General features: G+C 33.0%; 1 protein-coding gene across 1 annotated transcript; it reads right to left on the bottom strand.

The window, feature by feature from the left end:
* Nucleotides 1-124: 124 nt before the first annotated feature.
* Nucleotides 125-3,672, bottom strand: LOC113522901 (deoxynucleotidyltransferase terminal-interacting protein 2). Its single transcript, XM_026908742.3, has 4 exons — nucleotides 3,397-3,672; nucleotides 2,517-2,875; nucleotides 2,197-2,361; nucleotides 125-400 (listed from the first exon to the last, which is right to left on the bottom strand). Exons 1-4 carry the CDS (start codon nucleotides 3,467-3,469, stop codon nucleotides 149-151), a joined length of 849 nt encoding a protein of 282 aa, XP_026764543.2. The 5' UTR covers nucleotides 3,470-3,672; the 3' UTR covers nucleotides 125-148.
* Between the last annotated feature and the right edge of the window lie 13,586 nt (nucleotides 3,673-17,258).

The following is a 17,258-nucleotide window of genomic DNA, read 5'->3' as shown; positions in this document are numbered from 1 at the left end:
TTTTTATATTAGATTTTTTCTTATAATAGGTTTTAACTCCAGTTTCATTAAAAGATTTTAATTTGACAAAGACAAAAGCGATTCGGTTATTAAAAAATAAAAAAAAATTTAACAAAAAAAAATATTATAAAATAAATTTATTTATTTGCTAACTCTGCACCTTTTTCTTTGCTTTTAATTTATTCTTCTTTAGTTCTGCTTTGTTCTTTTGTCTTTTATCCTTCATGAAGGTTCTATATTCTGATTTTCTCTTTTCTTCTATAATTTCCTTATATTTCTTCTTGTTGTACTTCTGGAACTCTGCATCAGCCAACAACTCATCAACCATGGTCCTTTTCCTCTGTTTCTTGGTTAATCTCTCATTAACATGGTCTAAGGGTGAATCCATTATTCTGCCAACCTGAAAATAAATGTTAATTAAAATTTAATATAGCACAATTGATAGTACATTTTACTACAAATTTAGTATGAGTGTAACCACAAAAGGTGTATTAAGAGGCATATGTCAAGATTGTGGTGACTTAACAAGTCCTTAACAATTTTTTATAATTTTTTTTTATACAACTTAGAATGGCAAACAAGCTGACAGCCCACCTGATGGAAAGTGGTAACCGTCACCTATAGACATGAGCAGTACCATGGACATAACAGATTATACTGTTTCATCCATGATACCTCCCACGCGTTGCCATTCCTTAGGATTTAGGTGTTACTCCTCTGTACTCAGTAAATTCACGCCATATCCCACCCTTAAAACTGAAACATAGCCATGAAAAATAACTGCTTCACGGTTGAAACACGAATGGGACAGAGGTACCCAAGCAAAGAACTTTTGTACAAAGTCTCCCTCTGATAAATTAATTATATTGGTTAACTGATTATAAATACTATTTATTTTTCAATTTTGTTGTTTTTCTTTTGTTTGCTACTTCATAACCACATCAGTTGTAAAACAATTCGGAAAACTTTTTTTTATTTGAAAGTATATACTTATAGAGTAGTCCTATAGAAATTTTATTAAACAGTTCAATAATTTAGTTTTAAAATCCACATAACTGGTTGCCAATTGAAGTGGGGTTTTTTGTAGAGCACAATCTTAATTACGATTTTTTTATTTTTATATGAGATGAAGATTGTATATTAAATTTACTAAGTATGGCATCACTTTGATGGATGAAAGATGACTTTAAACAATTGAGTTGTGAATGTTGAGATGGATGTATGGTGTGACAAGAATGGATAAGATCAAGAATGAGTATACAAGAGGAATTTTGAAAGTACTTATACTACTTTAAAATTTGCACTTTGCAAAGGAAGACCCAAAAAGAGATAGATGTACCGTATGAAAAATAGCATGGACAGAAAGGGAGTGATTAATAAAATGAGCAGAAATAAAGATGCATGGAAGAAGAAAATATATTATGCTAACTCCAAATATAAGAAATGGGCAGGAAGAAGCTAAATATAGGTAAACAGATTATTATAACTAAAATTATCATCATCATATATTACATATATTTTTTCTGTTCATTAAGAATATGATTATAACAAATATGATAGTATATTGTTGGGTTAGGATAAGCAAACATTGCAGCCACTGACGATGACAATTAAATCTGTGATTCCATGACTGTCAATATATTTTGTATAGATTTTCAGTTTTATACATAAAAATTAAGACATAGAAACCTATTTTTATTATATCAGCTGTTACCTGTCCACTGCTCAACATAGATCTTTCTCATTGCCAGTTGTTGTCATGTTTGGCAGGTGAGTTAGCAACCGCAGTTAGGATTTGGTGATGTTTTAAGAGGGATGCTGTTGACCATCTCTCAATCATCAACTCTTAGTTGCCCATGGGAAAGAAGGGGTTGACCCATTGTATGCCAGGACAATATGGCATATTATGGTGTAATATGGGTATATTATTACTTTATTTTTATTGATAATGTATAAAGGACATTATGTAACTGCTGATGGCAATTGGCACATTCAGAGGCATCACTGCATCATTTTTATAAATCTATTTCCTTAAATTATATAGACAAAGCCTATTTTAATAGAGTATGTTAACATTTTTAAATTGACAAGTAATTAAATGTAAAATATGTTTGATGATTATGATAAAATGTGTAAAATTGTAAATATTTTGTAAAATGATTATTATACATTCTCTTTTTTTTTAAATATACTTACTTGGAAATATTTAGGTAATACTTCCATATCATTCTTCTTGTAGAAGTGTTTGGGATCTAATGCCGATCTCATTTTGAGTACTTGTAGGTCATTCTTCAATTCTTCTCTTATCTCAGGAGCCGGTAGATTGAACCATTCTGGACCTTTGGTCTTCTGTCTTTCTTTCTAATGTATAAAAAAAAATAAGTTATAAAAAGAATTCATTAGAGAAGGGACATCACAATAAGATGATAGTTAGTTAAGTAGCTTTCATTTTTTTTTAATTTGCCTTATTTATCTATGCAAAGTAAGTAAATTTCATGTTTATTATGCCTGCTTACCTTACGTAATGCTTTCAGTGCTCTTTCACTCATATCATATTTTGGTAGACTGTGTTCTTTCTCTATGCCAGGTTTTAAAACTGAACTTTGCATTTCTTTTTCTATATCTACTTTACCAAGGTCAGATTTCAGCTTGCCACTCTCAATATCTAACTGCTCAAAATGAAATTTGACTTTTTTCTCTTTTTTAATCGCAACAGTACTAGTCCAATGCATTTCATTGAAAAAATCATCAAATAAATTATCAATTTTTAAACCCTTCAGTTTGTTTTGAACTTCCTCTTCAGCTGCTGCTTGTGTGTCTAATATTTGCTTCTGCTTTTCAAATAATTCAAGAATCGCTTGTTGTTTATCATTATATATATATATATATATATATATATATATATATATATATATATATATATATATATATATATATATATATATATTAACAAAATAATAAGTTTAATTATTATTTTGCTTTCGGATTATGTATGATACATATAAAATGCAATATATTGTTATGCAAAAACATTGTAACTTTAGTTGTAATCTTAATATGGGACAAGGCAAACTAAGAATAAATAAAAATAGTTTAGCTATATTGGTAAACATAATAGATAAAATAATGAAACATACAATTAAGAACATCTTTATTTCAACTCATCTGTGTTATTTTTAGCTATGTAATTATTTTCGACTATGATACTAAAGTTGAGAATGGTTGCTTGCTTATTAATAACCATAAAATTATTAACAAGTCAACAGAACTAAAAACTTAAACAGCTTCTAAAGGTTTTGGAAGGAAACAATGCTTTAATATCGAACTTATTCACGTAACACATGTAGTTAATTTATGTAACTTTTTCAAAAACAAGAAAATATAATAAAAACCAACCTATGATAAACAATTTCTCTTCATCATGTTCTTCAGTTTTTAGGTTATCCTCACCATCTATTATGAAAGCCATTATAGATTTAAAATTACGGGTTGAAATAAAAGTTAACAAAAATAATGTTGTTATTTATCGAAAATCATTATAAACTAATTTCAATAAGTATTTTTTTTACGAAACAATATTTTATTAGTATGAAATAAATAATAAAAAGGAGATTACAAATACAAGATATTATATATTATCAATCGTCCACGCGACTTTGACAAATTGAATTTTGAAGTTGACATTTTAGTACAACTGACAGTAGTAGTTTTTTTTTTTATGGATGATAATGTAATGGTAACCCCACCTGTCCTAACGGTATTATAATACCAGTGAGGGATGGTAGTTGAGAATGAAAAGGTTCATCAGTCACCCCATCGTGATGAATACACCTGGAATTTAGCACGATGGTTTCGTTACGATGGGGACGTAGAGGTTGACTTGCCAGAGTACACTAGCAATGGGACTGGTACACACACATTTTGTTCACAGTAGTGAACAAAATGTTTATATTGGTAGTCCGCATTACTAACAATTCCTCTCCTCCTCACTCCTCCAATTCAATACAGTAGTAATAGTAGTATTAATTTATCCTCAATGGGAAAGACAAATAAACAAAGCCATATAGCCTAATCTGCAATACTTTTTGACAGACATTGCATTGACAGTTGATTTTATTATTGCCATATTCGAGTTGAACGTGAGGCACAATTTTACAGCGAAATCTCTATTGTAAGAACCAATATGAACTAATTTTCAATAGACTTAAGTCAAAATTATTAAAATTTTAGTTTATTGTAGTCCAGAAAATACTCATTTTGCGAAAATATCAAATTACATATTATTATTATTCCAGGTTAAGCCAACCGCCTGTCAAGCGTGGTAACGGGGGAGAAAGGGATTGTTAGTAATGGAGACTGAGAATCCCATTGCTAGCAATATACCCAACCAGGTCGACCTCCTCGCGGTTCTCCCTGGAAACTATCATGGTTAATTCCTAATGGATTCATCATGATGGGCTAACTGGCCTGTTTTCATTCTCATCTATCATCCTTCACAGGTGCTCCGCCAGCATATCCCGTTAGCGCAGGCGGGGTTACCATACCATTTTAACCCAGCAAAAAAAAAAAACGGTATGAATTTATCTAATGATATAAATAATGATTGAAATTTATATGTGTACACATACATATATATTATAAATAACACACATACTTACACAACTTTATGAGATGATCTGTTATGTTTACATAGTCAGCTAAGTGTTTTATTTCTTTTTTTTATCTTTATAATAATTTACCTTAGTAATTTATATAATATACATGCCTCTACTTTATGTCCTTTGTTTTGTCAAATTGTGATACTTTTTACAAAATTTTTCAAGAACTGGCTTCTAAAATATAGATCGTAGATACCTACGTTTAGAAGTCAGAGCTCAGATATTATGCACATCTAACTATCAACCTACTTGCATACTTTCTACATAAACTGTGTCGAATATATAACCTAATAATGTAAAATTTGTTATTGACATACCAATATGACAAAAAATTACTAGCAATGGAATTCTCAGTCTTCATTACTAACAATCCCTTTCCCCCCAAATTCATACCGTTAGAAGAATTGTAATGACAGCAAAAAGTCATTACCCATTTCGATATCGCACATATCAATCGAATATCTACATTCATTTCAATCAGGTTTTTTTTTTTGTTTCAAAATTATATATTTTATAACCGGTATTTAATATATTCGTTATTGGACCAATATATGTACAATGCTATATATTGACTTTAATCACCAGGCACTGTATCAGCAGATCCTTTCCTATCCTACAATCAGCAATAGGATATCTAGTTTGAATCATTGTTAAAATAAAAATTAAATAGTAATTAATTAAAAGTACTCGTTTGTATCAAAATAAATAAATTCAATAAGTAACACTACATTTTTGTTACATTATATTTTTGTAAATATTTTTGTAAAATTGTAAATACGGGATATTTTCGGTAATTTAGAAGCAATTTTAATGATTTTTTTTATAATCGGTAGTTATATGATAGGGTCTTAGTATTGGGTTTATACATGTTTGGTATGACAGGGGATGACCGGAGTTATATTAATTTTGTTCCGTTTTCCTCATGGATCAATTTCTTTTGCGTGACTGGGATTAAAAGTAACCTACTTTTTTCTCCATATTACATACACACATTTTATTACACACAATTAACTAGCGAACCGCCCCGGTTTTGCATGGATACAATGCTGAAACAATGTGATGTTTGTGTGGAGTGATTAATATTACTATTATATTCGTCCATAGAGCTTTTTAAACTCCACATAGTTTGTATAAAATTTTTAAAACATGAAAATAGTTATAGAAAACTATCTGTGTAATATATAATTCTAACGCTGACTTTTTTGTTGTTCTTATAAAAAGTAACAATTCCATCATACTTCATATTATTATATAATATATGATGATATATATATATATATATTCGATGAAAGGTCTCATTATTGTCATATTGCAACATATTAACACAAAAAATGTTAAATTGTACGTATAAACATTCCTCTTGAATCACTTTATCTATTAAAGAAAACCGAATTAAAACCCATTGCGTAGTTTTGTTATCTTACTATTATTTATCTTTAATTAAACTTGCTAATTACTTTTATACCGTTTATTTTCATTACTATTACAAATTTGTTAACCAAGACTAAAAACCAAGAAAAAATGTTTCCTCTTACCATAAACAATAATATATTTTACATTTTTTTTTTATAACTAAATGGTCGCGTACTCTTACGAACACTTAGCGTATGGAATAAGCTCCCTGCCGAGGTTTTTCTAAGAGACATGGCGTCCTTCAAAAAGGGGTAAAGTGGTTTCTTCAGGGTCGGTAACGCGCGCGTAATACTCCTGCTATTGCAATAGCTAATTGGCTATGGTAACCACTTACCATCAGGTAGGTCGTATTAAGGTAGGTAAGATTGCCACCTCAGTGGTATATAAAAAAAAAAAAAAAAAAACTAGCGATGTCAGTGCACTAAGCATATAAATGTACCTATGTCAACAATTTTAAAATTTCTTAGCGTACAGACAACATCGTACAACTCTACGTATACGTATACGTATGTATTAAATGGGAAATAAACAAGCAAATATGAGCAAATCAGTCCTCACAAGCAGCATCCGTTCACGAGTATGACGGATGTGTCAATCATCATTGCACTCAACCATGTTTTAGAGAACTTAATGACCAAGCTTATCACGCGGCCACCAATCAGGATCTTATCTTAATTGCTCATTGCTGAACAATTGGCTTCCCCAGAAGGGAAGTTTTTCCAGTAGTCGCCACGCTTGGTATGCAGGTTGGCAACCGCAGTTAGGCATTTAGTAATGTTTTAAAAGGGACCCTCGCCCTTATAGTGAGCAAGTAATTATAGCTCTGTATTATTCGTGTTATTTGTCGAGATAAGAGTTCCGTCTGAAGTGTCCTGGGCGGTCGTTATAGCAGCGGAAGACGTTCAAGTACCCGCACTTCAGTGTGCAAAAACATTGCGCTACAATCATTTTACTTCGAAGGTTTTTATACTTTTTTTCCAGCAGCCGCTATAAAACTTTTTTCATTTTACACCATAGACAAATGCTACTGGAATATTAAACTTTAGGAATGTGACGGAAAATAAGTGTATCTAATAAAAAATAAACGGTCAAGCGCGAGTTGAATACATGCTTCGATTTTCGTATATACATAGATATAAATAAAATAACCTTTAATGCAATTATTATACGGAATACACCTAATATTTATTAATAAAAAAATATGTATTTATTATTGGTAGTTTTTTTTAATGGAATGGTAACCCCACCCGTGCTATCGGTATAAACCGGCGGGGCACCAGTGAAGGATGAGAGGTGAGGATGAAGCAGGTCAGTTAGCCCATCGTGATGAATTCAACAAGAATTTCCAAGGGGAACCATGTTGAGGTCAACTTAATAGGACATATTGCTAGCAATGGGGCTGTCAAACTCCATTGTTAACAATCCCTTTCCCCCCTATAATTGATAGTTAGGCGGGGTTACCATTCCATTATTACCCATTAAAAAAAAAGGACGCACATACCTGTAAGTGGCTGCAGGTATTGTTAGCAGATGACTGACACGTCCGTTACTGCATGTTATAAATAGATAACCCAATGTTTTGATCGATGAATAAAGTTATTTTAAACATGTTTATTCAAAGTAACAATTGTGTGTGAATCAAGTAATTAGATTTAGTTAGAGGAGAAAATAAATTTCATTTTGCCAATTATGTGGCATTCAATAAGTGTACGCTCCGATTTACAATTTAAATTAGCTAAACTCTGTGAATATAGTGAGAAATTTAATTATTTTGTCCTCAAATTTCATTTTCGATTGACTGACTGTCTGTACACATGAGAATATTAACAAATAAACGTACCTATAAAGTTTGCGCGGTCTGTAAAGCCAGTGAATGACCTCAGGATAGTATCTGACCAAAACTACTTTATACGGTTGGAACCGAAACCAAAACTTTCATATATGATCATATTTTTGTGGAAAGAAAAATAAATAGCCAATCACAATCAGCCAGTCTTTATTTAGTCTCTGATATTTGAACTAATCATTAATATAACATATTATCACACTTTATTTGAAATAAAGTATTTGTACTTTACTATTTTTTTATATTATTTACGAATAACATAAAATATACAGATAAAGGCAAAATGATACTTCGTCGCTCGTAGCTCAGTGCACCGAGCACGTTCGATCGCAGCACGAAATCACTCGAATATTTTAGGTTTCGGCCGTGGTTTCGGCTAGATGGCAATCGATACCGAAAATGAAATAAAACCCGTTTTTTTGGCCAAAATTAGGCCGAAACTGAAAGATCGGTCGGACACTAACTAAAGGTCTAAATATGATTAAGAGCGTTCGCAACGTTAGCTTGACGAAGTGTAATAATATCACGATTATTTATCAATTTTCGAAAACAATATCATAATTTTTTTATGTTTCTGATTGATTATTTAAAAAGTGCTTTGATATCTGTTCCTGAAATTTGACAGATAATTGTGACGTTGCCATATTTTGTTTTTTTTTTTAATTAGTGAAAATGGCATGGTAAGGTCGCCTGCGCTATCGGTACTGGCAGGGTACCAATGAGAGGTGATAGATAGGTGAGGTCGAAAAGGCAGGTCAGTTAGCCCATCGTGACGAATTCAACGATAAAATAGTCACGATAGTTTCCAGGGGGAACCGCGTGGAGGTTGGCCTGATAGAGTACATTAATAGCAATGGAGACTAGCTTCTCCATTACTAACAATCTCTTTCCCCCTGAGGATAAAGCAGGTCAGTTGGTCCATCGTAACTTATGCTATAATATTTAACCACGATGGTTTCCAGGGACATCGCGTGGAGGGGAATCATCGACCTAATAGGGTATATTGCTAGTAATGAAGTCACTAATTACTGATAATACTTCGTCTACATGGGTACATTTGTCCCATTTGTATTTCTATTATCAAGTACCTGTGTATGGCCTGCAAATGTGCTATGTCCTGTTATTTCACTACCATATCGTTACTTCGCTGTGTGGTTTCAAAATAGAATGGGCCATCCCTTCTATTACCGTAGGCGTCGTATGAGGCAATTAAGGGAACTTTATAGTAGAGGGATAGTCAGCAGCGTCTCCCTTAAAACATTATCAAATAATAACTGCGCTTGCCAACTCGCCCGCCAAGCGTGGCAATTACTGGCAAACTTTCTTATAGAGAGGGGGGGTATGTTCAGCAGTGGACAATTAACGGCTGATATGGTGTGGTAAGGTTTTAAAACAAACTTAAGACATGTGTAGGTTGTAACAATGGGATTGAAGCGCCATTTTTCTAAATCTACCATTAAAATTTCAATTTCAATTTGATATCACAACGATATTTATTTTAAGAACCAATATGAATTTAATTTATAATATATTTAGATCAAAATGATTATGAATTTAGTTTATGATGTTCCATAAATTTTGTGTAATGTAATTAACAATTAAATTATTCCGTGAAACTACTATATTAGTAGTTTCACAAAATTGTGAAACTACCAAATGTTAGGGTAATAGACAGGATTAGATAAATGGCGATTCAGAATTGACCCCAATGAGTACAGGGTTTAAGTACACTGCCTCTATAAACATGCCATCGTAACTGTTAGTTATGACATCTTTGTCATAGCAATGTGCAACCTGTAGCCTGCGGTTTTGCACGCTTTGTGTTCTTAGATTATAATGGTGTCTTTTGTCTTTTAAGTTGAAATTTTCAAATATAGCGGATACTTAAGTTGTAAAATTACGGTTGTTTCAAATTTCAGCTTTCAAGGCTTAATAGTTATGGCGGTGCTTTAATCATCAGTCAGGATTCAAATGTTTAATGTATAGATTACTAGTCTATGTAAAAATGTTTGAATTTTGCTTTTTATCTAAAATAATTGAACAAAGTATGGATTGAGATTGAGAAAAGATATAGCTCTGTTGGGCACTGACATTTTAAACTGTAGCCGAGCAGAGACCTCTTCCTCGAGTTCTCTGGGTTAGAGACTTATTTAAATTTCCTATTTAAACAACTGTACTATATAGTAATTAATTAATTGTATAGATAAAAGAAGTTATCCCGAGCTCCTGAAAGACAAAGGGTGTGAAGGCCAACTCCTTGCTGATATCTATATAAATCTGTCTGTGCCTACAGATATACTATACAGAAACGTTCAAGCCTCCGTGTGCACCAATAAGGTTACCGTTCCGAAGAGCCCACGTCACTTCCGTCGGCCCGCCCTTGAAACGTATCGACCGCGGTGCAACCCGTACCATTGACCTACTTTGTTGTTTACCAGCGCTGTAAACATACGGGTGGTCTGAACAATGACATTACCTATTGCATTTGTATCGGTCAAGGTTTCTACGACTGAGGTATTAATTGCTACGTATTCCCTGATGGCGTTAAATTTATTTATCCTTTATTAGCTTTTATCTGGGACCAGGATATGTTTATTGACCGGGATAAAAAGTCAACAACTTTATCCCATATAGTACATGTATACTAAATTTCATAGTGATTGGTTAAGACGTTAAGGCGTAATAAGTAATAAATGAACAACAGAGGGCGACTTTGTACAAAAGTCGATTGCTTGGGTACCTCTGTCCTATACGTGTTTCTACCGTAAAGCAGTTGTGTTTGCATAGCTGTGTTTCGGTTTGAAGGCTGGGATATGGCGTGAATTTACAGGGTACAGAGGAATAACACCTGAGTCCTCAGGAATAGCAACGCATGGGGGGTATCATGGGCGAAACAGTCTACTCTGTTATGTCCATGGTACTGCTCATGTTTATAGGCGACGGTTACCATTTTCCATCAGGTGCGCTTGTTTGCCGGTTCTAATGCATTGCTAATTATAAAGAGATCGCTGATATATTTAATTGAACATTTATTTTTAGAGAACAAGGTAGAGAAATGTAGAGAATCCAACTTCATTGTAAAATAATTTTTAATACATTTATGAACAGAATTTAGTCCATTCGTCTGTAAGCATGAGCCGGACATGAATAGAATAACTCAAAATAAAGTTTAGATAATTTTACCTTCTATTTATAATAATGTTAGTAAGTCTGTAATATAAAGAGTCAAGTCTATGAAATGAATTATATCTACGTTCCACGATAAGTTACTATTACCTGAACTAGATGGCGCTGTGTCAAAATACAGCACGCTATGGTTTTACACCGCCGTCTCGATAAGAGCTTGTGAGGTATAGAAACAAGTTTAATATCTCCCAATGTACAACCAAACAAACATCTAAAACTAGCTTTGCCCGCGGCTTTCGATCCGCGTATTTTTGCAAGTCCTCACAATTGGACTTTGAAGTTAAGAGAGTTAAAAAAGAAAAAATATTGTTTAGAGATTAATGTATAGGTAAACAGAGCACTGGGTAGAGGGGTTAATTTTGGGGTGCTATTTCTATAAATCTATATTTATTTAATTTGAAATTTACCAAATTTAGTAAAATAGCTGGGGGGAAAGCAATCGACTTTTGTACAAACTCTCCCACTGGTAAAGTTGGGAGGAACGTTTGTTAATTATATTACATGTATTTGTATTAATTATATTAGAATTTGTATTACTTTGTTTATGATGCTTGTTCATTATTTGCATCGTCATTAATTGAACATCAGATTGTATTTCAAAATTTGTATTTCGAACTTTACTTTTCAGCGGCTCCTTGCCGCAAGGCACTTATTGTTCTATTGTGGTTCTATGAGCCTGCGATAAGAGTGAATAAGCAAATTTCATTATGTATTATTTTATAAATTACCCTATGGATTCGGCATAGAATGGACCTTCAATTCCCGTGGGTGTCATAAGAGGCGACTCAAGGACTTTCATTGGTCGAGGGATGTGCCAGTGTCTCTCTTAAAAAGTAACCAAAGTCTAACTACTGTTGTCAATTCGCTTGCCAAGTGTGGCAATGACTGGCTAAATTACCTAATGGCAAAGATAGTCTATAGGAGAAGCCTATATTCAGTAGTGAATAGTTAAAGTCTGATATGATGATAATTTTACAAAAGATAAAATTTCTAAGACAGTGATGACGTGACTCAACCGAGTAATTTATTCAAGTCGTTGCCATTTCATGTTTATTCATTAATAAACAACCCCTTTGTCAAGGCACTTACTTCCATGCACAACCACTCTTTGGAATCAACAAAAGAGTATATTCCTTTTTATAAGGCTAGCAGCCCATCTTTTCTTTTTTTTATACAACTTAGAATGGCAAACAAGCTGACGGTCCACCTGATGGAAAGTGGTAACCGTCGCCTATAGACATGAGCAGTACCATGGACATAACAGAGTATACTGTTTCGCCCATGATACCCTCCATGCGTTGCCATTCCTGAGAACTCAGGTGTTATTCCTCTGTACCTAGTAAATTCACGCCATATCCCACCCTTCAAACCGAAACACAGCCATGCAAACACAGCTGCTTCACCTGTAATGCCTTTAGTGTTGTGGGTGATCATGGGCGGCGGTAGTCACTTATCATCAGGTGAGCCGAATGTTCGTTTGCCCCCTGTGTTGTAAAAAAAAATTACATATTTTGGTTAATGGATGATAATAGAATGCTAACCCTGCCTATGCTATTGGTATACGCTGGCGGGGCACCAGTGAGAGATGACAAGAGAGTAAGAAAACAGGTTAGTTGGCTCATAGTGACGAATTCATAAAGAATTAACCGTGGTTTCTAGAGTGATCCGCATGGAGGTCGACCTGATAAAGTATATTGCTAGCCTCATTACTAACAATCTCTTTTTCTCCCTATATTACATATTGGGACATGAATTTCGTAATTTAAAAAATCAAAACAAGAAAAAAAAAACAGACGTGCTCACGTGTACGGGAGGCTCAGAATTTATTACCATTTTCGAACCATATTTCTTTGTTGAAAATGTTCAGTTTGGTTGGTCATCAAAGAATGCTAACAATTTCGGTTTTACCTTTTATATTGATAATTTGAATTATAATTATTTTCTTTAATTCCACTATCATTAGTATGTGTGTGACTGCCAAGACTTGAAGATACGACAAGAACAGTTTTGGGTGCTGAACGGTTAAAACTAGGCTACGAGTAGCGATCTAATAATTTGTCCGAAGATGCCTCGTTACGAGGTGAAACATGTGATACGAGATTTATTTCACATGTTTATTAAAGAAAAACAAAATTTATTTTAATAAACAACAGTTAAGACAAAAAGCTAATTACAGGTTTTTACAAGTAAAAAACAAGGTTTAACAAATGCATATAACATCAATAATATATATAATCTACTAAACTTTTGAAGTAATAGGTACAAATATTGTAGGTAGGAAGTTCCGCAAAATAAAAAATGAGATCACACGTTCAAAGATGGATTATCAAAGAACCACTGACTCAGCATACGTCTTGCAGATTTTATCTTAGAATTGAATAAATCTAAATCGAGATCTCTAGATATTGTATTGAAGTTATCGTTTGCACGCCAGAGATATGATTTTTTTCTATAGTTAGTGGAAACAAATGGAATAAATAAAATGGCATTTAATCTTGTGTTAAAACACGTAGAGAGAGTAGTTATAGAAGATTACGACAATCGAATTTAAATATCAAGAATGATGAACGATCTTCATCAAGAATAACAAATCTGCAATTTCGCGTTGGTATTTAAAAGGAAACAGGTGATGCTTCTTACATAGCTCAACAAATTTAGAGAAGTTGAAATGCTTCTTTGTTTATAAATTCTTAATAAACTTCTGAATAACTTCTATTCGAAATAAACAAATATTATGAATTTAAAATATATGTTTATATTAAGACTCAGTGCACTCACTATGTACTCGTAAGTACACAAAGTATCTTGTATTATTTAAAAAAAATATATCCTTTTTTATTTTAATTATAAAAGCTAAAACATTCACGTAACTTCACTAAGACCAACTGTACTCGGTCCCTTAGTAAATTTCTTGGTAAAAGGGTGCAATTTGCATTTAGCTCAGTGTTAGCTGTTTAAACAAGGACTTTGCCCCGACATTAGAACAAATCGTTTTACGTAAAGGTTTTTGCTGGCTGTGCGTTTAATTTTTGTTGTCGGTTAGATATCGTTTTCTTGTGGAAATAAGGGTTTTAAGGTTTCAGTTAAACACTTTTGAATTGAATTAGGCTTGTTTAATTTGAATAGAGTAAATGAAGTGAGTGTAAAAGAAAGTTAGTTGTAGAATGGCATACAAAGTGACGGTGCACCTGATGGAAAGTGGTAACAGTCGCCTATAGACATGAGCAGTACCATGGACACAACAAAGTATACTGTTTCGCCTATGATACCCCCCGTGCGTTGCCATTTCTGAGGACTCAGGTGTTATTCCTCTGTACCCTGTAAATTTATATATATATATATATATATATATATATATATATATATATATATATATATATATACATGCTTGTATTACATGATTATTATATAATATAGATTAAAGTTTCTCAAAGTGGGGTGCTTGGGGTACACCAGTTCATCGTAGGGGGTACGTGACAAAATTTACGCAATAGTGGCAGCTTAGCTGACTCATTATCAGTGTTTAAATGTTTACTGCTGAACATAAGGCTTCCTCTGGTTTTTATATATAAAAATGTTTTGATACTATACAGGTTTTCAATTTCTCAAAGACTTATTTTTTTTTTTATTATTTCAGCCGGTAACTGTCCACTGCTGAACGTAAGCCTTTCCCATAAGGGTAGTTTTTCCAGTAGTTACCATGCTTGGCAGGCGGGTAGGCTACCACAATTAGGCTTTTGAAGATGTTTTAAGAGGGACGCTGCTGCCCATTCCTTGTCCCCCTTTAGTCTTACTTATTACGTATCTCACCTTAATTATAGTTGTATTTATATGAGTGTACCATAAAGCTGGAATTTTGTAATGTAAATAAAGTTTATAGACATTCTATTTTGAAAACTTCAAAAGTGAAATAGAATGAATGTACATTTTTAATAGTACGTTTAGATTCCATCTTGTTTTATTATTACCGTTTTACTATTTTTTGATGGATGATAATGGAATGGCAAACACGTCTGCGTTATTGGCATACACTGGCGAGACACTAGTAAGGGATAATATGTAGGTGAGGATGAAAACAGGGGGTCAACCATAAATTTAAATTCCGAATTTTCGGACTCTGTTTCGTGTCTTTGCTCATACCGAAATCGGCCCAATAAATGGAGTTTAACATTTTGTTCGTCACAAATTCCACCGACAATTGTCTGCTTTTAGTTAGCCGCAATCTAAGATTGTTATGCCAAAATAAGTACGATAATTTTGGTAAATTTGGTAAATCATGATTTTTTTATAAAACTTATTCTTTGTCTCACAAAAAATGCTAGCATCCAAGGTACATTGTATTATACTGTCGCTTCATTTAAACGAAATTTCATTGAGTATTATAACTGTTGACGTCAGCAACAGGATCTTAGGCTATAAAGCTATTGGAAAATGGCCGTAGGTCGGAACTCTTTAATATATGAGGGCGGCAATCAAATGTTTGAAATGATTGCTAGGAACAGTTTATATGGAGTAAAATGTGGTATTTATATATATAGAGCAATATTTCCAGTTTTTCTTTCCATAAGATTCGGACTATAACATATTTGAAAAAAAAATTTACACGTTTTTCCAATTGATCTCAAATTTTGCGGTTTCCAACACATTTATGTTGAAAATAATAAGCTCAGTTGGATGAATAATAAAAATGTATGTATTATGTGAAGCTTAGAAGAGAATAGCAAACTGTCATAAATTATTATATTGTTATATTTTTGTATTTAATATTTTGATTATAGAACATTAATAAAAACGACTATAGAGTTTTTACAACATATCCTCCCGTAATCAAAATATATATATAACAAAAATATTACTTAACAAAAATACTGGTACAAAAATAACAAGATAAAAGGTTACCCAATGCCCATATTCGTCATACATCGTAAATGCTTAACATGACCTAAAGGTTTTGTCAAAACATCCGCTGGTAGTGAATCAGTGGGCATATACCTTAATTCTATAATTTTGTCATTTACTTTTTCTCTAATAAAATGAAACTTTACGTCTATATGTTTAGTTCTATTGTGATGGACTGGATTCAACGCAAGTTTCTGGGCACTCTGACTATCAGAAAAAATGACAACATTTAGAGTTTTACCTGTTATTTCTGCCACAAAACGTTTTAAGAAACAACCTTCCTTAGCAGCTGCTGATAGCGCCATGTATTCGGATTCCGCAGAGGACAATGCGACTGTAGGCTGTTTTCTTGATTCCCAAGAAATAGGGCCTTTTGCAAGTTCGAAGTAAAATCCTGTATATGAGCGACGACTAACAGGACAGTTTGCGAAGTCAGCATCTGAGTAACCACACAGTATAGAGGAGTCTTCATTCTTTCTGTACGAAATACCAACATGCTTAGTTGCACTTAAATATCGAAGACATCGCTTAGCAGCATTCCAATGTGATTGATCATTGTTAGAGTTAAATTGGCTTAAGTAACTCACTGCGTAAGCTATATCAGGCCTTGTATTTACTGCCAAATACATAAGGCAGCCAATTAATGCCTGATAGGAACAGTTAGACTCACCTGTACTAGGTTCCAGTTTCTTTTGAGCAAGGGGTGTTGAAACCGATTTACAGTTTTCCATTTCAAACCTTTTTAACAAACTTTCAATATACGTACTTTGACATATTTTAATAATATTCTCTCGGCAAGATATATTTATGCCTATGAAATAATTAATAATACCAAGATCTTTAAGTGAAAAATAATTTTCCAACTCACATTTGAAGTTGTCAAATGTTACTTCATTTTTATACATAATTAAAAGATCATCAACATATATGGCTATAACCAAGGAGTCTGTATTCGAAATATTTTTAGTAAACACGCAAGGTTCTGATGGTGTTTGAGTGAATCCAATAGTTGACAAAGTTTGTTTTAACTTTATATTCCAAGCTCTCGGAGCTTGTTTCAAACCATATAAAGCCTTTTTCAATAAGCATACCTTATTTTCATCTTCCTTTCTCTGGACAAACCCTTCTGGCTGATCCATATAGACTTCTTCTTCCAAATCACCATATAAAAAGGCAGTATCTACATCCATATGACGTATTTTGTATCCTTCCTGTACTGCTAGTGCTAACAGCGTTCGCAACGATGAGGAGCGTAC

Source organism: Galleria mellonella, unplaced genomic scaffold (genome assembly GCF_026898425.1).
Source record: "Galleria mellonella isolate WM207_F2 unplaced genomic scaffold, CSIRO_AGI_GalMel_v1 utg515, whole genome shotgun sequence".
Taxonomy (NCBI): Eukaryota; Metazoa; Arthropoda; class Insecta; order Lepidoptera; family Pyralidae; genus Galleria; species Galleria mellonella.
This window is presented reverse-complemented; position numbering and strand designations above follow the sequence as displayed.

What these genes read in the sequence shown, in the direction of transcription:
- LOC113522901 (XM_026908742.3), bottom strand. Translation starts at nt 3,469, where the DNA reads ATGGCTTTCATAATAGATGGTGAGGATAACCTAAAAACTGAAGAACAT. An exon ending in AGAGAAATTGTTTATCATAG is followed by an intron (nt 2,876 to 3,396) that starts GTTGGTTTTTAT and finishes ATATATATATAT; the next exon opens with ATAATGATAAACAACAAGCG. An exon ending in TATTACCTAAATATTTCCAA is followed by an intron (nt 401 to 2,196) that starts GTAAGTATATTT and finishes ATTTATTTTCAG; the next exon opens with GTTGGCAGAATAATGGATTC.